The sequence below is a fragment of the Anopheles coluzzii genome, chromosome 3 (assembly GCF_943734685.1).
Source record: "Anopheles coluzzii chromosome 3, AcolN3, whole genome shotgun sequence".
Lineage (NCBI taxonomy): Eukaryota > Metazoa > Arthropoda > Insecta > Diptera > Culicidae > Anopheles > Anopheles coluzzii.
In genome coordinates, this window is record NC_064671.1 from 17,846,483 (window position 1) to 17,868,812 (window position 22,330).

The 22,330-nt window shown below is 44.4% G+C and overlaps 1 protein-coding gene across 7 annotated transcripts in view; it reads left to right on the forward strand.

The window, feature by feature from the left end:
- Nucleotides 1–22,330, forward strand: part of LOC120958348 (trafficking kinesin-binding protein milt) — an 87,548-nt gene that overhangs the window by 23,007 nt on the left and 42,211 nt on the right. Inside the window, exons 1-2 of one of the 7 annotated variants that reach the window (XM_040381072.2) lie at nucleotides 4,838–4,912; nucleotides 15,050–16,420. The exons of 3 other annotated variants lie outside the window; for them this stretch is intronic. In XM_040381072.2, coding sequence (XP_040237006.2) covers nucleotides 15,400–16,420 — 1,021 coding nt within the window. In that variant the 5' untranslated portion in view covers nucleotides 4,838–4,912; nucleotides 15,050–15,399. 3 more of the 7 variants (XM_040381073.2, XM_049608778.1, XM_040381077.2) reach the window with 3 other exon arrangements.

Here is a 22,330-nt window from a genome sequence, read left to right on the forward strand (position 1 = left end):
CTCTGAACAATTTGATTGAATTCTCTCTTGTTTTAGAAGATTTGTTCCAATGTTTGGAAGGTTTTTTTCAGCTAGCACATATCCGTCATAATTTCATTCCTTGCCAGCCAATAATTCATCTTAATGGCAAAAGTTCCTAGTGCCAATTACGAAGCCGCGGTAATTTTTGCGTTATCATTAGCGAAGGAATAACCGTTTTTGTAAAGAGATTGTTTGCTGCTGCAAATTGTTTTTCTCACCTCCGTTAGATGTTCTACATCGAGGTGTGGATATGATATTTCCTTCTCTCGCTCTCTCTACTGCGTTACATACTATCAGTTGCAGAAAAACGAATAACGAACTATATTCCTATCATCACCATCATCATCATGCCCAGTCCGAAGAGAACGATCTTCTCAGCCTTTTGCTGCTGCACGAAACCTGTTGATCGATCGGTCTACACTTGCCCCCGGTGTCTGGCGCACACCACCACCGTACCTGTTCGTGTTTTCATGCTGCACTTGATTTTCCACTTTTTGTGCCGTGGCCAAACCACTTGCGCGCACACCTGGAAAGCCGTAGCCCGAAGCCCTTGACCATTGCACACCGTTATGGATTGCATTTTTGCGCTCCTGGTGCAATTTTGTGCCTCCCCCTAATACTGCACGAAACCGGGACACGTGGAGCAGGCGAAATTAGGAGTGGGCCAAGAAGTGTAGCAAAGAACGGTGGTGTTGTTTTTTATATCTTCACGCCACATCGTGCACTAGCAGCCCATAAAGTGGAATGTGTTTACACGTATACTTTTAGGCTGTGTCCATAAAAGGGAATGTTTGTAAAGGTAATGGGAGTGAAATGTTAGAAGAGTGGGCAGAACTGTTCTACATTTTTTAAACGATTTCGTTCCACCACGTTCCAAATGCTAGGAAACATTCCAATCCACCAGGTTGGCAGAGAGATAAATGGCGCGAAACAGATCCCATAGATGTGGTGATCTCTTTTTTGTCAAAACAGCCTAAGAACGCACCCATTTTTGCGAGCAACATCAAGATCGGCATGTGCATATCATAACAAACCCACAATATACCTCCGCACCATAATGCATAATGGGAACGTTTTCAAGCAATGCTCTTTAGACGATCTGTTGAAAATGGCATTTTGTTCACGCGTTCCATCGAGCACTTACTGCAACTCTCCGTTAGAATTAGAACGGATAGGGTGGAAGAACAAACCTCCACCAGTTGTAGCAGGAACATAACTTAAGGGCGTAAGCTATGCTACAAAACAATGCATGTTTAATGAGATATGCAATGTGTGTTCTCCTTCCCCCGGAGGAATTATTATTCCGCATTCGTGCCGGGAAAAAAACAGACGCAAAGAATGAGTCGGAAAAGAAGCCGGCCTGCAGTAGACTGCAGGTTCTTGCAGGCTTCGGGCGCGATACTACTGATGCATTGCGCGAAACTCCAGCAAAACAAACAAAAAAGCCGACAAACCAATCCGTCCGCAACGGACTTTTGCTGGCGGGTATGAATCACCGCTGCTTCACCGATGATCCGATGAAGTTGTTGTTCGATGCACATTTATGAATCTCTGAACCATTGCGCCGCCACCGAGAATTCCACCGAGATCTGGCCCGAGGACCGGTTATTTCAGAAAGGGATTTTTGTCTGTTTGTGTGTTGTCGCTGCTTAACTTACCCCTCGCAGCACACTTTCTGTGTAAATGACTAATGGTTCGCCTGATACTGGTCGAAGGTCTCTCGTCAGTGCAGCAAGCAAGCGAGCAAAGAGTAAGAGTTTCGAGTGACTAGAAAGAAATTTAAATGCTGAACACATCATCGCCTGGCGAGCTCTCCTCCACACGAAACACACACACGCCCGGTGGGTACGTTGGAACGATGACACAGTGTCTATTGAAGTTACATTCCCTGTCCTCCTGCCCGTTCCGGTGTCGTTTAACTCTCCGTGTGTCCAATACCTGCCCATCATTCACCTGGTGGCGGTTTAGTGGCGTGAGGAAACATTAAATCATAAATTCACCGTTTTCTGGCCTCTCCACCTCGGTATTGGTTCCGGCAATGAGGTTACGGTAGTGTGTGTATATGTCTGTGTCAAGCTAGCTTGACATTAAACGGCGACAGATCGAGAACACGGGACCCATTTTGTAGGAGGTGAAGGATGGAGGCTTTGAAGAGCTTTAGTCAGGAGCAGAAACTGACCAGTCTGACCAAGAAGTGCATTACCGAAAAGTCTAAACCTGGCTTTCAATAAAGTTGGTTCTGCCTTTCAAAAATTATGGCAAACGCTCAAAACCACCATCTCCTTGAACTATTTCCATTGTTTCTAAGGTGGAGTGAGTCTGTGCAGATCAGTAAACAAACCTATTCGAATGCAATTGTGCCGATGCCAAATTCTTTCCAAGCAATGTTCAAGGTTTTCTTTACTGCTTCCAGTCCAAATTTGGCTTTGGCACGTATTGGGGATTATTTTTTGGAATCGCACACCGCAGGAGGTTTTCCTGTGTGTTTCCAAATACCTTGAAGTACCAGCCCGTAGGTACGCACCTCTTCATGGTCTACAGAAATAACCACACTTCACCCAATGCTGGGATTTGATGGTACCGTCATTCTGTGGCGTTATTGGGACCGGTTTTCTATTAGTTTTATTCAAAAGCTTACCCACAGCAGTAATCGACCGGAGAGTTACCGCATGGAATCACGTGCTGCTACGTTCATTCCACCTACTGGATTGCCCACGAGTTAATCAATCTAAAGAGAATGCGATCGAAGTTGTCTAGACACTAGGGCTAGAAATTCCCTAGTAACAGGGATGCAAACAGAGACCGAAACAGTCCACTTGGGAGTGATTCGAAACGGAGCGTTAGCGTTTCTATAATCTTTTTGTTCTCCCGAAAGAAGTGACGGAATGTAACGCGCAAAGCTGTGTCAGTGAGATCATCAACCCCTCCTTATTGATAAGGAGGGGTGAGTTAATGTTGATGGAATATGTATGGGGAGGTGCTTAACATATTCGAGAGTTGGTATTCTCTCTTTCATTCTAAATGGCTCTCTCGATATCTCTCTGTTTACAGTAGCCGATAGAACCGTTTAGTTTGAACTAGAATTTAAAACACACACACACACACACACGCACGAATTGTGACCCTTTTTCGCACGTGGTGTTTGCATTGTCGTTGCGCAAAATTGTTTGCAGCACTACGCGAACAAAATTGTCACAGTTAATTTGCATTCTCTCCGTCACGATTCATTCCGTGCTGAAGCCGGTGACGGTTGAATCACATGTTCAACGTTCACGTACGGTGACATTCTCGCTCGATATGCTGTATCAAACCAACCCATTCTCGCTTTTGCTCTATGTTGAGTCAGCTGGTTTTGGTACTTGCTCTCGGTTCTGGAAGTGGAAAAAAACCAAACGGCGAGAAAAAACACGTTTCTCGAGAGAGAGCCACAAACGGGGCATGTGTTTGCGTTGGTATCAGTGTCTAACCGATCGGCCTTTCTATCGGTTCCTATCGGGTTTGTGCGACCGTTTAACACTTTAACTACCAAGGGGGAGTATGCACCGTCATGTGTACCGTAGAGCTAGCAGGATGTGCGTGAACACGGAGCGATCGAGAGAAGCGAACACGCTGTGTGTTGGTGGAGCTGAACCACACCGTATAAGTAGTGGAATGTAAAAGACGGAGAATTTGAGAGAAACACTCCATGGCAGGGGTGAGCAACTGGATGTGACTTCAACTTTACGTGTGAATTGATCCTGCATTTGACTAGGATGAGTTTTTTTTAAATGTTCGTTACTATGGCACTTTGGTAACAGGCAGCGCAGCAAGTTGAATTTGCCAACTTCTTATATTTTTTTGAGAATATGTTTATGTTTTGATATTTGTTATGTTCTTTTTGAATTTCTCAAACTTCTGAAAGGCATATTTCATCAAATTTGCGCGAAAATTACCTAGTTTGCAGTAAAATTATTAAATTTAACAATGTTTCGATATTGTTTAATCGTTTAATCGATAACACTAACACTTATCCTTTAAGAACTCACTAAACGCGAAAACTTGAGATATGCTGCTATGCTCGGTTCCGTACAATAGCGTATATTGGATAATAGCTAAATATATACCAGTTTCTATCTACAAGCTTTACACAAATTGATATTTTAAATAATCTATTCATCTGTAAAAAAGCTTCAAAATAAATTTAAAATAATTTTAAAATAAATTTTCTTGTTTCGTATCCTAGTTTTGTTCTTTATTTGAATATCGTTCTGATATAAACTCATTTAATAGTAATGAACAAAATAATACGAAATTTTTTTAAAAATATTTGAACAGTATGTAAACCTCATTTTTAACATCATTGTAACATCCAATAATAAAATAATAATATACATTTAACAAGCCAAGATTAAGTACAAATTTTGCTAAAATTTTAGCTATCAGTAAGAGTAAACAAATAGCCTATTGCGCACAAAAAAAAGTTTGAAATTTGATTGTACAGTTCACGCTCGGTAATCCGCACCTTTTTAATCAGCACGCTGGATAATCCGCATTTTTGCCAAACAATTTCATGAGATGAAACAGTGTTCGGTCAAAAGTAGTGAAATATTATTTCACATTTGTTCCCAACTCTTTTTATATATTGGGCAACAAATAATTTCCGATAGAAACGTTCACTAAAATGTCGATTGCATCAAAAGATGTTGCATTTTGTTCAAAATCAAAGCAGGACTTTGCTGAATCGCTCATGCTCGCTCCACAAAAAACCGTTTGCTCAGCCCTGCCCTACTGCGATGGCGCGAGAGAGGGAGCGCATTTGGAATGCGTCTCGAGCCGGGCGCCTTTTTGTTCGCAGTGTTAGTTTGTTTTCACGTACACGGTGTGTCGGTCGGAATGGTGCGGATTGTTTAAGGTTAGGTTTGAGCCGCGGTGCAGGAAAGGACTTTGCTTTTTTTTTTCGTTTCGGAGCGATCGCGTTGTTTTCTTTTTCCCGTCGCAAACGAACCTCGTGGAGTGTGTGTGTGTGGTGTGCGTTTGAATTACGATTTGGCGTGCCTGTAGTAAGTGCATCCTCCGTGGCACAAATGCTTCGTTCTAATACAACATCCGGGCGCGGGTTGCTGCCCAGTGCCATGCAGATTAATCAATTTTCTGACCTAGCCTGTCGGTGGTCAAATTCTCTCCGCTAGAAGATTGCTGACAGAGCGAGTTAGTTGCAAGAAGCGGAGTGGCGCTGGTCCCCGCCCTGGTGTAGCGTGTTTGTGTATGAATATGTGTTTGTACTTCACTTTTCTCGTCCGGCGTGCGTGTACGCTGCGCTGCTCCACTGAGGTCAGTCAGCCGTCGCTGACGTCCATTTCGCGGTTAGTGAGAGCGTGAGTCAAAATCGAATCCGTCGTTCGCGCGACGGTGAACAGCGGCGTGGTGGCGTTGTCGCACCGTCCGCCGTCAGCTGTCCCAAAACCACGGGGCTCGCCGTCTCGCCGGATCTTACAACCCCAACGCAACGGGGGCCCATGTGTGGCCTGGCCGTACATGATGTAGTGTATTTATAGAAATTCTCGGCAAACCCGACGCGCGGCAACGACGGCCTGTTCCTTTACAGCAGTGCGCATTACGAATACACACGGTTCCGTAAGGGTGTTTTGTGCTTACTTGCGCGTTTTTCTCGGCGGCTTGACACGCTCTTCCTGTCCCCTGGTTTGGGGCACTGATGAGGGTAGAAAAAGCCGGTTTAGCGACGCATAACGTGTGTGTGTGTGTTTGTGCATTTATGCCATTACTGATATGATTGATGGAAAATCATTACTAAAAGAGCCTTAAATGTGCACCGATCGATGCAGTGTTGTGTCGTCGCTCCCCCGGTGCATCCATTTAGTTTCCGTGCGGTTCGTGCGGCGGTGTGTATTTCCGGTGCGTGAAAAATCTGCTTACCCCAGAGGCACCCGCGACACCGGCACCGACGTAATCGCAAACAGAGTTTCAAAAGTGCACGCTAGAATTAAAATTAGAATGGTAAAATTGGTTTTACACCGGTGAAAAGTGAGTGCAAAGCGAGCGTGAAAAACAAAAGATAGTGAAAATCACCGATACCGAAAGCAACAACAACAAAAACGAGGCATACTTCGATGGGTTTTCGTTTTATCCGTTGGTTTGTCGAAAAAAAAAAGAGGTAGCGCTTTTCACCGCGTACAGCCGCGGGACGACGCACGCGAAAGGTCGGTAAAGGAGTGTAGTGTACGCGATTGCGTCTCCCTAGCAACAACACGGCGCAATTCTGCAGAGAGCACGGAAAAAGCTTTACTGTTACGTGTCCCTTTTGGGTTGGATGTGTCTCTGTAGGAAAAGTGTTACCAAACTGTGAAGTGAAATAGAAGGAGCGACACAATTGCTATTAAACAATCGCATGGAGTCACCAGGATGCTGTATTTCTATCTGGATTTTCGTATTAACAGCAGCAGCAACAGCAACAGTGGCAGCAGCATTACAATCTAACAACGAAAATGATACTGCAGGAACTCTTCTCATTTCGCATCACAAAATTGCATCCATTACAAACTGCATCGTTGCATCGTCTCCTAAAAAGGAGAGAGAGAGAGTGAGCCTTTAATTTACGGAGATGCAATAGATTTTCAAGGACAAAATCTCACAATGACGTCGCGGACGCATCGCTATTAGTTATCCATTTCCTGACCGAACGACCTTTTTACGGTCGCAATCGGATGTCGGAGAACATTCGCGGGCTTTGCGGACACCACCCACCACCTTCAGGTATCAGTGGTCGCGTATGTCAGCCTGTGTCCATTTTCGGCCGTGTAGAAAGCGCATTGAAACCGAAGCACCCTCCCCAAAACGTCATTGTAGAGCCCCACCCGCCTCCTTGGGTTGTTGTTATTTCTGTCGGATTTTCAGTTTCATTACGCGTGGACGGAGCAAATCTCTCCCTCTCTCTCTCTTTCGGTGGCGGTGACTATTGGTTTTGGTTGTAACCGGCCAACATCACCACCTCGCCTATTGAGGAGCGTGCGCGGGGAAATTGTGCGTGTGTGGAGCACACACCGTTTTCGGACGCCGTGAGGACGAAAAACCAATGGAGAGAAATTTGGAGCCTCCATCGGCGGGCGTCGGTTGAACGCATCCGACCGATGAGAGGGAAAAAAAATTGAAGCACCACCACTCATCCGGCAGAGCCTCTCATGTTGCCTCCCTCAAGCGTTTGGGGGTAGAGACGACGGCCTTGGCTTTTCTTGAGAGGTGGAGTGATTTTCCAACCCGACAAACTCACCTCGCCAAGCGTCCTTCTCCCAACAGTGTAGCGTTGGGGTCGATGCAATCGAGCAAAAACAAAAACTACTACCGTTCGGCTACGGCATGTGATGTTAGCTTGCGGAAAAAGGAGTCAAACGCATTCGATTGCTGCTGCCTGCCGCCGGTGTTAATGGTCTTGATGAAAAAAAAAACTGTAACATGCAGCATAACACACGATCATCTTTTTGCGTGTTCCGTGTGTATCTTTTCACTGAAGGGGGGTTGGCCACTGGCCCAACAGTATCGATATTGTGGGTGTTGTTGAGGCGTTGTGGTGGATGAGGGGAAAAAAGGGAAAATCTCGGTTCCTCAAACAAATTTCCTTTTCACCCTCCGCCCTCCACAACTTGATCGGTGATCGCACTCGTACTACTTTTTCCTCGTTTTTCTCCATGATGGTGATACGGTTTGAAGGCGAAACCTTGTTTTCTTTTTATCTCCAGACACAAGGTACCGGCATTATCATCAAAACTCGTGTGTGTGTGTGTGTGGTGGCGATAAGATTAGGTGTATCACGGGTTTAAAACGACTCTATCTCTTCATCACTCTGGGGAGAGGCTACACAGGTGGGAAAGGGGCAGCAGGGAAGACTTTGTAATGCCACCGGTTAAGATAATAGGCACCCTTGAACGTGGGGCGACTGATCTGCTGGGTGGCATGGTTAAGTTAATTGGTGACGCTTGTTACTCGCCTACACTCGGGGAAGAAGAGGCGGAAAAAGAAACAGCAAAAGTGCACACTTAAAAACCACATCAGCTGTGATGTGTTGGGAATGATGAGGGGTTGGATGAGTAAACAAATTCGGACTACAAACAGCCCCACACCCTGTGACACGACATCTTTCTAATCCCTGGATTTTGCACACTGTTTGAGTGTGTGAAATAACACATTGATAAAAACAAGTACCCGTGTAGTTTACCTGTTATAACTTTGCTCCTTTTTTTTCTTTACGTGTAAATAAAAAGGGTGATTTTCAAGCAGTGTGTGATGTCACGTTTTTGCTAGGAAAAAAATATTTGTTTTCAACTAGTCGCACGTAACGGCACCATAATTTGGTAGTTATTGACACTAATGCAAAGTAGATTTTGATTCATTTTATTTAAGAAGATTTTGAATACTTTGAGCAATGAGGTTAAAATTAGAAATAAGCTCTAAAATCAGATTTACATCAATTTTTTTTATTAAACTAGTTGACTCATTGAACACACAGCATCATCTTACGAACATCGCATAAGATTGCACATAAACATGTTTTCACTTTAGAGCTTTATTTAATTTAAAATTCATACCATAGTCATATTTCTTCATCTTCACCTACCTGATAGAGCCTATATAAATGGTAATGTTGAGTACAAAGCAAGACATACATTTTTATAGACAACCTGACTAAACATTAAAAAAAGGTGTCAACTAATTCATCGACACTTCTTTGATGTGACTTTGAAGGTGGCTTTAATGGAAGGTTAAGTGAAGTTCCATCTTAGACCTTTAATCTCGGCCCAGCATGGGTACAGGAGAGAATGTAAAACTGCACAGAAATGATGTCAATTACATGTTTGACAAGACCCATTATCATAACCGTTAGCCATTGTCGGCACATTGCTTGATAGCTTTTTTACTACACCCTGATTTTTTTGGAGTCCGCTGGTGTGTTCTCCCTTGCGTTAGCTATTAGTAAAATCATCATCGTTTTTTTCATTACAAGTTGACCCTTTGCTTCCGTGCCTTGAAAAGGGCTTTCGAATCGCCATGCACATCTTGCGAGAGATGTCAAACCAAACCATCATCCAGGCCACCGGGTGTTAATGAATTTTCGTGATTTTATAATTTGCACCTTCTCCTTCTACGGGGTACAGGCGGAAGAAAAATGTGGCCCGGATCATTAGTCGCCGGCATTATTATTCTATTGACTTGGGTCGCTTTCGAAGCGTTTACGAGGCGTTTACATTTTCGTTTCTCTCCCATTGCCATGGTCGTCTTCGTCGGTTGAATTGCATGTATATGGTCATGTCCCTGACGTCAGTGAAACATCAAGCATAACCGTTAAAGTTGTCCAGGCTTCTGCTTTATGTCGAAAAGACATGATGTTCCAGCATTTGTGACCTATAAATTGAAATTATAGGGGCGTCATGGGTGGCGCTATTGGAATTGGTAAGATGAACATCTTGAACAATTTTACCTGACGACAGAATTATGACCTCGTGCCCTGAAACTATGGAACTGGGTGTTGAGAAGGAACATGAAAGCATGATCCCCCTAAAAATGGTTCCAAAAGCGGAAGTTAGGTTTCCTGGAGGTAAATGTTTGCACTGAATGTTTGGACATTTTTAGCTATGGTTTTGGAGATATGAGCTTGGGGACGCTCTTTTCCTTCCATTTGTTTGTTCTCGTTTGCTGTGTACAAATAGACAACGTCTCGGAAGATGCTGAGTCCTAAACAAAGTACTCTTCATGAAGATCTTGAGGGTTCTGACGTAATGCAAAGGGAAACGCTTTAGAAGGTGAGAATATTTTACTCATGCCAAGACCAAGTGAAGAATTCAGAGAGTCGGTACTCATATGCTTGTGATTATCTCCAGATAATGTTTACAAAAAACCTTCACTGGGAGAGGATAGCATCCCTTGGGATTGGATGAAATGGAAGCTGTGATGCTATTTTAGGAAATACCACCGAACGTATGTCTGGAATTCGATAGAGAGCTTCCGTTGGTACTGATCGTCCGAGAATAGACGGAGTCAGTTTGAACGATGTTTACGTAGATCAGGGTTGCAGATGAATTGTTATTTAATGCTTATCGAATACATCGAACATCGTCATAGCAGCAATAACGTTGGCTTCAATATTACCAATATCATTCGAAGGCTGCTAAGAAAAAAAAACTCTCCTATCTCTGCATCTATATAGTATGCATTAAAACCCATATCAGCTTACCAAACCATAAAGCCTATAACAAAAACTGCACCCCCAATAAAGTCCACGGCGCGAGCTAATGAGCTCGCGGTGGTGCTGTGTGTAGGTGGCGCAACAAGTGACCACATAATCCGTGACCGTGTGATCGCAACGATCATCTCAGACGAACTGCACAGCCGTGCATTCATCGTAAATCACGCTGCGGTTTAACGTCAGACATACACATAAAGGCAGAAAGAAATGATCCAGATTAAATGGTAACCTGTCAGCTTACTGTACTGTCGTTTTAAAATTAGTTCAACATACGACAGTGACAGTTGCATGAAACATAAACTACAGCACGCTCATCCCGGGTAAATGGTCAATCGGCATTTTGTGGTGCATTCCGTCACATATGCGATCAATTTACCTACCGGGAGCTGTCCCCGCAGAATGTTGAATGTTCCAAAAAAGACTCTACTCCTCACTAACTGCTACCCACACACGCTTGCGTACTGATGATCATCACATGCAGTTTCATGTTGCGCGTGCATCTTCGGTTGTTTCTTTTTGTGGTAGGTGTTGTAGATTGCATTTATGCTTCCGTAATGTAGGTAAGAAAGAGTACGAAACGGAGGTACGAAACACAGAAACACCTCAATCGAAAGACTCTCTCAAACGTTTAGAGTGTGTTAAATGATTGCCACCATGATAGCGTTGCGTGTGTGTATTCAGTCTCCACTTGAGCTGGAATAGTTTCAAAAGCGCGTCCACTGATAATAACGCGGCTAATTGTAGCTTCCTCGTACGACGCTGCTCGAGATGATCGTGGACGCGTATCGTTGGCTATCGATATCGTTGACCGGCGGCACAGCCCCGCATGTTGCGCGTTTTCTATGCGCAACTACGCCAAATCTATCAAGCCTTTTGTGTACATTCATCGTTCCGTGATCATCTTTCGGTGTGTTTCCTTCTTTTTTTCTACACAACTTTTGCAGTGAGTGATTGCGGAACGCATTGGTTCGATCGTTGCATTACCGGATCATAAAAATCTCCACCCGAAATGCGCATTAAATTTGCCTAAAAATGCGCCTGTTTCTCGTGTTGCGTATTCAGCGTCGCTGCGCTGTCGGAGCTCCGTCAGCTCTCTGGCAATTAAGTCTTAATTAGTGAAGAAAAGCTATTGGAATTGTTGTGTGGCATCCCGTGATGACTGGGGTCCTCTCTAAACTGACCCAGATTCTTTGCATAGTCATGCACATGCCCGGACGATCGATCACACCATCACGATGCAATTTGCACGATGAAAAGCGCATCGATCGGGGAAGTTATTGGGATTTTTTTAGTGGCCACAATAATACGCTCATGCTCGCTTTTTACCACGCCGGCGAAAACGGGGAGTAGGAAGGCAGGCAACTTTTATTGGTACGATGACAGATATTGGATGGATTAATGATAGGGCAGGCCAGTGATAAGATAATGCTAAAGTATGCTTTAAGCACGGCAATAGCGGAATAGTAAATGTCGTTGCATCCACGGCGGCATTTGTTATACCTCTTCTTCCTGCAACAAAAACGTTAATTTACCCACGAATCAGAGGTTGAATTCTTGTGGTAAAAACTCTCATTTAATTAATCCCATAAATGTGTGCTTCGTCTCATTTGGAGAGCGGTCAGGCTGTAGGAGAAAATCAAACTATTTTCCATTTTACCTTGAACGTTTTCGTTTTTGTCGCCACAGCTAACCAGCCGACGCGAGTGTCATGTTAACCAACAGGGCCTGATTGAAATGCATTTTGAAAGCGTATCGTGGTGATGCAGTAGAAAATAGTAGCGTTAAACGCTTTCCTAAGGAGAGGGAGTGCGTTACATTCGCTGATCTAGTTAAGCCATCGAGGGGAAAAGACACGTGATTGTTAATGGTTTATGTTGGGCAAACATTTTACAAACCTTCCAAAATGTTCTAACAGTTTACTTTCGCATATCAATCGATCTCCAATAAATAGAAAGGGAAATGCGGATTTTTTTTGTGAAAGAAATAACAAATGATTCCATGATGAGTTAGGACAAATTGGCCTGTTACTTTTATCCCCCTAACCTTTCGCTATTAACCTAAAATGATATCGACTTTGTTGGTGGTTCCTGTTATTATTACATCCCCTCACAAAATGGTGCCACGCGGCGCATATATCCTTCCACCGTGAGTATCCCAACACGCCAAGGACGTGATAAATTGGATCGAAAGGACGCGCCAGGATCAATGACACTTTCTGAGGTGTGTCCCAACGTCTATATGAGTGAGCGAGCTTTACTTTGAGATTGTTTAGCTAACCCAAATCCCTCAGGTGTGTTTCTCGCCTCTACTCGCTGTGCTAAAAGCTTCACCGTCCCTTAACCGAACGCTGAAATGTCAACAAACGCACGATAACAAAAGAGTGTACCATATACACTTCCAGCCTGAATGTGGTATATCACGCAGTGTTGAAGTGAGCCCAAGGAAAAAAAAACATGGAAAACCCAGTTCGTCCAGTATCGATTTTCTTCGCTTAGCAAAGATTTGCGAACAAGCGGGCGGTAACACGATCTAAAGGTGAACACACTTGCTTGAGTCGTCGGTCAGTCGGGGGGATGTAATTACAATCTCACCGGTGGGCGTAACTTCTCACAACTTCTTTGCCAATGCTCCTGCCGGATGACTTTGATACTGCCAAGCGTTGAGTTCGAATGATCTACTAGTACAAGCCAATTCACGCTAAAGCATGCAAATTAGAGCTGAGTGGAAGGAGCAAAACCGCCCGTCAATCGACACACAATTGGTCACAGTTTAATCGCCTTTTATTGCTGACGATTAATTTCGCTACCTAATCTCCTCCTAAGCTTCGTCGTTGTGTTGTTTTCCAAGCCGTATCGAATGGAAGAAATACAACTTTATTCGAGTAAATGGTGCTCGCAATGTAATCGATAGCCCTTCCGTTGCTGTGCACCGTTTCTTGCTGTGGTTATCTCAAAGGAGAAGAATTGGAACTGTTTTCCACTATCAATGAACTTATTTTACTGTCAACGTACAAGTGAAAATGTAAAGAAACTTTTAACTTATTATTAATTTGAAATCAATATTGTTGGGTCACACATTGTTCCTTTTAATCGACCTTCTTTTGTAACCTACTTGCAAGACAATCACAGCCGGGGTGGCCCTGCTATACTTCGTTCCCCTACCGTAAGCGGCACACATCTTACGAGGGTGGATACACACGAGGGGGATATACGCTTACAAAAAAAAAGAAACCTTCCCATGTATTTCGAAGCAGTTTGGTGGAAACTTTTCATTTCATGCTCACTGCGTCGTCGCTAATGACATCGATTAAAGCACGACGGATACCCCCATTAACGGGACCATTCGGGTGATGGCAGGTGGTCAAGTTTCTACCGAAAAAAACTGTATCGAACCACATAGCATCAGATATGGATGACAGCAGTGTTTTCCTCCCAACAACACAGACGGGGTCGATTTGTATTAAGCCACCCAGCTTTTCTCCCCCCAAAAATAAGTGGGGAACGACAGATGATCGGTTCGGCTCAGTTGCTATCTGTGACGCGATTATGTTAGGGCTCTCGATGGAAAAAAAATTGATATGCGATGGACCAGGTTATCAATATGCAAACACAATTTAGGTGTGTGACCGAGTAACTATAATTAAGTGTCGTTTTTGATAGAAGCCGACATGACATATGGCCACTAATGGAAATCATAAAAGATGGTGTTTTATCTGAATGGAAAAGGATCATATACTTATTGGAAAGTAGTCTAATAAACAGTAAGTCAAGCCGAAACTGAAAATAGTGTGTTTGCACTCCCTAAATTTAGAAATTACCACTCTTTTGAATTAAAAATATGTTAAAAGAACCTTTTTTTTCATCTGGACTCACTGGACTTTAAGTCCCCAGAATAAACCGGTCATTTGCAACAACAAATCCAAAAGGTAATTTCAGACAAACAACCGAGACTATAATTTCCTTGATAACGAGGTAATCAATCGCAAAAAATGCACTTTACTGGTTCACCTTGTTGCTTCATTCTTGTTTCACCTGATAAACCAAATGTCCGGCAATTTTCCCTCCAAAAGAGTGTAGTATAGTACCTGCTGCTGCGCCATGCCGTTCGGCACGTACGCACCAACATTCGCATTCTTGCACCGTAGTAGTTTACGTTGTAATGCTCCACCATGTTCTTGTTATGTCGATTCGGACCAATCATGGTGAAAACCCCCGTCTGCAGCTGCATTATTCATTTCGATGGCGATGTTTCGTCGATGCGTCTGCATGTCAGTTGTGCCGGGCTTGTAACAGATCAGGCGGCACGTGACATTTAACCTGGGATTAAATTTCATTCGATTCCCTTTTTGTACAACTCCTCAAGTGTGCTTCAACTAGCTAGCTGTAAGAGATGTAGGTGAGGAAACCATACTGAAACAACCACTGAAAGGTTTCCGATTTCCATTGAGCCCTTTTTACAGCTCATCGGATATGGTATTGTGCGTTTATTATTATGCGAAACGGCAGAGTTGCTTTTTCCACTTCTGGAGATGTTATTTCATCTTCCTGAAGGAGCAACGAAAGTGAACAACGTAAACAAGTGATCCAATGCAGGGATCATTCCAGTTCCTGTCTATGTATGCTTTTTTGTGGTGCAAAAGATTGTAGTTCTTCATGTTCGAACTTGCTGCTGCTGCTGTTGCTACTGCTGCTGTTGTCTTCTGTGTCCGAATGCCATCTGTGAATCGCACAGCACGACCGGGCACTGTTCCTAACAAAAGAGTGTTTTTTTTTATTTCCTCCCCACCAACGAAAAAAGGGAAATTACATCCACACGCCACAGTAGAAGGGAACCAGTTTCGATCCCCAATAGTGTGTGACTCCACAGAGAATGTGCAGTAGATGGTCGGAAAAGCGGCTTGAAGAGTGATTGTGTGCGTGTGTGTGTGCGTCCATGGAGGGAAGTGACCCGGCGGCAGCTATAATTATTATTGTGCACAAGTGATCAAAAGTGCAAGACGTGTCCTGGTCCTGGTGCGCGCGCACACAGTTAGTTGGTCACGAGATTCGACCTAGAGTGGTTGGCTGTTGGTTGGTAACGACGTGCTTTGCGCTGGAAGAATGTGATCCGTCAAGCGTTCGGAAGTGTGTCCCAGTCCTGCAGCAATAATGTCTACAGTGCCTTCGGTAGTCGACACTACCGATTCGAGTGTGATTCGCGAAAGTGTATCCGCCGCAGCCTTTGCCGTCCGAAATGCAACAGCCGATGAGGATGAAGTTTACCGGAAGCTGTTCAGCAGTGAACCGCTGGCAGACGTTGGCGGACAGAGTGGTAATGGGTTTGTAAACAGTACGCCACTGCGGCCCGGAGATGCTAGATCGCGAGCGTCTGGGGTCGGACGGGCCAGCTCGCTCTCTTCGCTGATCGGTGCCGCTAGTGCCGATGAATACCAGGGTGGCCTGCTGGCAGACGAGGCGACGGAACCGGCGTCCATCTCCAGCCGGCCGAGCGATTCGAGCCGCGGGTTCCAGAACACGTTCACCGTGCTCGAGCGGCACCTGCAGAGCAAGCATTTCCAGTTCCGCCAGCTGCGGCGCTTCCTACAGTACAACGAGTCGAACCAGACGCCAGTATTTTGCAACGTGCCGCCATCCTTAAACGATAGTTCAAACTACTTAAGAAGTATTAGCGAGGAAAGTGGTAGCAATGCCACCGTCATCACCAGCGGTGCCTCGGAAGGTGAGGCGGTACCGCCGTCGGCAGATGCTACGAGAAGAAGATCCTCCTTGGGTCGAGCAAGGGCGCTCTTTCACAGCAGCAGCGGCAGCGTGGAGGAGAGCGAACAAGAGCCACCGAGCTTTTTGGAACTGGAGCTGGAAGCATCCGATCGGATGCGAAGAATGCGCGAACGGCTGGGTGGCAGCGTGCCCGATCTTCAGCGATCGTGCGAATCAATAGAAACGCCCCTGGTGAAGGCGCTGTACGGTGTTAGCTTGGAATCGCTGGCGAAAAGCAACACCGACCGGATCCATCCCGATCCGTCCGTTTTTATAGACGAAGAGGACAAGCGCAGCCTGTCGGGAGAGTATCCCGACTATCCGTACTATGTGGCGCGAGGAACCAACGGGCTGCCCTACCTGAAAGTGGTACACAGCAGCAACTCGCCCGGTGCAACGGGAGGTGAGAAAGGTAGGTCAATCGCAACGAAGACGACGACGGCAGTGTCGCATCAGAGGCTTAAACGGTGCTAATTATGTTCGCAAGACCCTGGCCGACACGTAATGATACTTGATCTTGCTTAACCACTGTCATGCGTCTTGTTCTTTTTTATGCAATTGTTGCAACCGTGTCGGAGGAGAAGAGGGTCGGGAACTGCAGTGTCAACCTCGATGCATTGAAAGTGTTGTGGTTGTGTCATGTCATTTCTTCCTGTTTTTTGTCTTTTCGACTTCTTGTAACCTAGATTGTTTGGCATTTTAGGAGGAGAGCCGTAGCAAAAGTGAGGTCTAGGTTACTATTAATCAGTTCGTGTTTGTTTGGCCTAGTGTCATAGATCGTACTTGCCTGATTGCATTATTTATGTTGGATTAAATGTGTCATGTTGAGTAGCGAGTGGTTTAATTAGGTTTGTGACGAAGAGCTTCAGATAATTAATTATAAATTCATGATTAAAGCGCTTAAGTGCTCTGAAGCCTATAGTTCCAAATGCTGTATGAATTCTACACTGCTAAACAATATTTGAACGTTATAAAATGTATTTAACCCTACATTCTTTTCTCTCTTTCAGGTGAGTAATCCTATGATGTGGTGACCTATTTACAGGACTTATTAAAAAGGCCTTATAGCAGTAAGTAAGATCTGAAATAGTCAGTTGAGTATTATTCTGTTCTGAAGTACCAATCATAGATTTTGGTAAATTAATGTAGATGATGTTGCCCAACCTTCGAGGAAATTGTTTGCATAAACGACATTTTCGGAAGATTTATCTGCACGAAAATTGGTCGTTTGTATTTTACTCCTGGCGATCCTATCGTTAGAGCATGCGATCTACATTTTGTTGCGATCGAATTTTGCAACATGCCATAAAAAATGCAAACAGAAAGCAGAGTATCATAGCATGTACAATGGAATTACGTGCGGTGTCAAAAAATCGAAAGTGCTTCTGGGCTGATATCTGCAGCTTTGCAAAAATAGAAACGCCCATTTTGCTGCTACTGCTCTTGCTCTAGCACCAACGTCCATGAAGCTGTGTCCATCAGGCCTTCTGGGAAGGCTATCATTAGTTAGCGACTTCTCAGTCTCGTCGCACAGCCTCGCATCGTGTCATCGATAGCGTTAGTATATTGCCATAATTTCTGCAGCCCTCCCTGTGACTATAGAAGGAAAACCGGCACAACCCACCGCCCGGCTCTATATCAATATTTTTATCTAGTGTCGGCGAAAGTTGTCCAGCCGCACCTTCCATCTTTTGTGGGAAATGGTGAGAAAACTAAATAATTGGTCACTGTAGATAGATATGCTGTGGACCAGTATGGTTAAAATGGCTAGATCACAGCTTGCAATATTAGAGCAGCGTCTTTCCATCTTAGAATTAGCTGCGACACCTGCAATCAAATCTCACTAGACCATTGATAACATCTCATCCACCCTTCATCTCTAACCTTTTCCTGTTATCACGACCGACAGGAGGACGTACAACGAAATCTGGTTGATTGACATCCATCAAAAAGCATCATCCAGCAATCATTTCACTTTCAGGCAGCAAAGAGAAAGGTGTTTCTTGGTGGCTGGGGACCTTTTCATTTGGTAATGACGACGAAGACGACGTTCCTTTTTGTCTTCCCGCTTGAAGAAGTGTCCAGTGGCCACTCCTTTCGGGTGATTATTCGCGATGCGAAAGAACAGACGGGGCTTGCCTCGGAGGGGAGCATGAACACACAACAGGGGATTGGGATTAAAACCGGTCCCGTTTGCGTAATATCTTTCTTCTGCGAAGCTGTCAAAACATGACGAATGTCGTGCGTTGCAAGCAGGGGGGCTAGCATTTTTATCGGCGCTGTGCCAAATGTGGGAATGCTTCCGTGTGTACCATGCATCACACCTATCCGCACGGTGGCTACTGCAAACGAAAGCTACAGCCAGACTTACGGTCGATACGTTCCTGCACGTACGCTTTCGTGCAGCACGCGGCTCAAACACTTTGTGTGCAAACAAGACCCTCCAGCCGTCTTATCGGTCGTGTGACCGTGTGTGTTTGTGTGTGCAAATCGTTAAAAGTATGGACAAGATTTGGCAAACCATTGACCAGTCGGATCCCGTAAACATCTATCTTCTACGATGGTTGGTTGGATTATACGGTGGCAAAGGTTTTGTGTCCTTTCACTTGCACGATCTTTGGCTCGTATGACTAGCTGCCGATAATGTTTCATGGGTTTCAGGATAAATCAATTTGAATATCTTCGATGCAAAGTAATTCCTATCCATGATGCCTATTAGATGAAGAAGTAGCGACATGGTCGTAGAGTGCGCGATACCCGTGGTGGTGTCTTCCGGTTACGATCGTCATTAGCGTCTTATTGCAAAGGACCAAAGAGCTTCTAATTTGTCAAATGATCAACACACTCCACGTACCGGTTAGTGTACTTTCTTCTTCCTTGATCATGTTTTGAGAAAGAGAACTCACTATGATATGATACTGTGTGTGTTGCGCTATGTTAATAAGTGATGATCATTCAATCCCTTGGTTACCGGTAAAGGTGAAGAGGATTAGATAACGTTATCTAAGAAATCGTGACTTCCCCCATGGAGATCTAATCATGTCCGGAGGCCCTATACCTCTCCCGCTATTCAGCCGCCCTTTTACGATGAACGAATGCACGTTTTGGCTAATGAATTTGTTTCTCTTAATTAAACGGATGTGTGTTTTGTGTTGACTTTTGAATGGGCGTAGAAATAATGCATCCATACATTGCGTTGGCTCATTTCGTCTACTATTTTTTAAACCCTGCCTCGCCGTACAAGCATTAAATTATTCGTATTTGCCCAATTTCCAATTCTCTCACCAATGCGCTTGGCCTTGTGGCCTTGTGGCGGAAGCAAACTGTAACAAGAAAGTGGAAGTGTAATAGACACATAAAAAACTACCGTTCAATTCCAAAACCCTTTTCACTTTCTGCCGCCGGTTAAAGGTTTTTTTTCTATCCATTCCGTTAAATCAAATTCCAACTTCACTCTTCTATCATCATCCCGGCCTGGCATGAAATAATGAATTCATTTTCTAAAAGTGAACTTACTACAGAGCTCTCAGCTCTGTCGTTGGCACCAATATTGAGGGAGAAGTAAGAAATTTTGGCTTTTGGCTTTGGTTTTGGTGCAGTTAGCTACTCGCTGAGCTTTTCCCATATGATTCCATTAAGTCGGCTTTTTTCCGCTGTGGCAATTTTTCATTTCTTTTTTTTCCCTGTCTCGTTTGAAATGTGCATATTTCCTGCCATCTTTTAAACAACACAAACAGATACACACATACAAAGCGAAACCAACCAGCCAACCCCCTGCGATACTGTGCGATTTTATGGATCGCAAAATTGCATTGCTTTTTTATGGCTTTCACGTGAGGTTTTGTTGTTGTTTTTATTCGCAAATGCAAAATTGTACGCGTCAAGTGTGCCGGAACAGCGCAGCAGCAGTGTAAATGGGAACCGATAATGCGTTTTACTGTTTATTGGATTTTCATTTGCCTTTTGTAATTAATCGGTGTAGAGCACAGCAGCACGGCACTATCAGTCTAGGGTTAGTGGAGCTTCTTCAAACGAATTAAGCTCTTGAGATACATTTTAAGCCCTGGGTTGAAGAGCCGTACAAATTATCTACGATAGGAACAGGAACCCAGTTAAATTATCGTCTAGCAATTAGAACTCTTGCTTTATGTCTTTCTTTTGAGCAGCAAAAATTAATTTCCGCTGTGATAAGGCCCCACCGCCACCCCCGGGAATTGCTTCTCTTGCTTTATCCAAGCGATTGATACCGTGTTAAGGAAGCATTAAAAATAGGAACCCCCCTGTCATCGATCGGACATATTTCCGAGCTGGGAACCTTTGTCCCAAGGTAATCCTAGCCTTGGATAGCGTAGTTTGTGTGCCGCTTATGTAAAGCGATTCGAATGTCCTTTTGCATTTTGTCCGGGCGGCGGCCAATTTTGGCTTTGTGTTGGTTAAGCATGCAGCATAGAACAAACTGAACCGGTAGCAGTTTGGTGGTGTTAGTTTGTCACCGCTCATGTCAATATTAGAATAAGTTTCTTCTGCTTCGTGCCACATCTTAGTTTGGGTTCTGATTCAGTTTGTTGGTTTTCAACGTCCTCCCGTATGAATTGCGTGACCAAACCGAGCGTGTTACGGCATGATGTCAGCCTCGACGAAAATTTAATTTGCGTTCGTCTGTGACACGATTAAATTAAACACTTTTAATAAATAATGCACAAACGAATCGTCCCTTTCGGCGTCGGTAGAAATAAACAAACAGGAAAAATAGCTAGCAAAACTCTTTAAATCAAATAATACATGGAGCGTTTCCTTGTGTAGCGCGGATTGCATAAGCAACCGGGCGCTTTTTGCCGGTATGTATGCTTCACGAACCAATTTCGAAACATCGCTGTTTTCGCTAACGCTCGCTAGGTGGCGCTATAGACAACAAATAATCAAAGCAAGAAGAGCATTTTTCCAATGTTGTCAATTGTGGATATTTTTTTATAAATTTGTTGTATTCCATTATTATTTAAATTATGTGAATTTCACTACTTCTTTACAATTGTTTGCACTAAATCAGTTTGAAAACACGTCCGTCTCTAGTTCGAACTGTTCGTGTCATGTTCGAAAGCGCTGTCGGCAACTGTCAGACTTCGGCTGGTGGCGTTTACAATCGCGTTCAGTTCTCGGTAAACATTCACAACACCCGACGTGCACACAAAGCTGCGTTCCGTGATTTCGTGAAATTTTCCCTGTAGTTTTCCACCAATTCCGTGTGTTTTGTGCCGCTCAAAAGAATCGCGAACGATTCGCACTATATGGTATAGTTATTGTTTTGCGTTTTACACCACCAATATGCTTTATTTTCCATCGAAAACGTGACGCCATTCAACAGCGAGTGACGCATCGACGGGGCTGATGAAGTGTGTAAAAAGTGCTGCTGCAATATTGTGCCTATTGCCTCTGTTCAATGCTACTGCCCCTTCCGTCGTGAATAGCATCCCCCGTTAGATTTCACAGCACCAGGGGTACGACAAATGTGCGTGTGCGATTGTGTGCGGCCGCGCGTGTTTGCATGTGAAGTCTGTATTGATGATATTAATCATCTCCCAGCTCAATTGAGCGAATGAAACAGTGTGTGTGTATGCGCGAACCGTCTGGAAGTAGGAACCAAATGTTTCAATGTCGAATTACGTATACGGATGCCCTAGGTTGAGTGTTGTGTGGCCGTATTTTTGCACTCGATCAAGCTCGGATATTTCAGGCGTCAAGCTGCCGTACTTGTGACTGAGCACACAACAGTGCAAGGATACGGTTCCATTTCCTGTGCGATAGGCATCTCCTGTGGTCCATGTTGGCGGTTTTCCTAGCGCAACAGTCCCCAGCGAACGGCAGAGCGAACCGAGTGTCCTTCGGTGGCTGGCGTTTTGGTCGTAACTTTTCATCTAAAGCCATCGGAGACGGTGTGCGGGGTGTTTCTGTTGCTCCGAACACGAACGACGACGCGTGTGTGCGTTATAACCATTCCACTGCCGCCGCCGTACGATTTCGCAAGAAGGTAGCGTTTTTCTTACGTTGTTTTTCCCTCGATAAGTTTGTTTCATCATGTATTCCCCCTCCTTGTGTTCACTTTTATCCATTATCATTTGTTGTTTCTCTTTTAGTTTCATCCATCACAGCAGTGCATGATAACACACAGGCCCAGAGCCAGATGCGAGTAACAACTCCCATTATGTGCTGTGCCTACCTCCCAAACGTGTTCAGAGGCACGGAACAGGGGGCTTTTTATTTGAAGGGAAGGGAGAGATGGTTGTAGAGGAGACCCACTGTGAGTGAACTGTGCGTTCCACTTCCT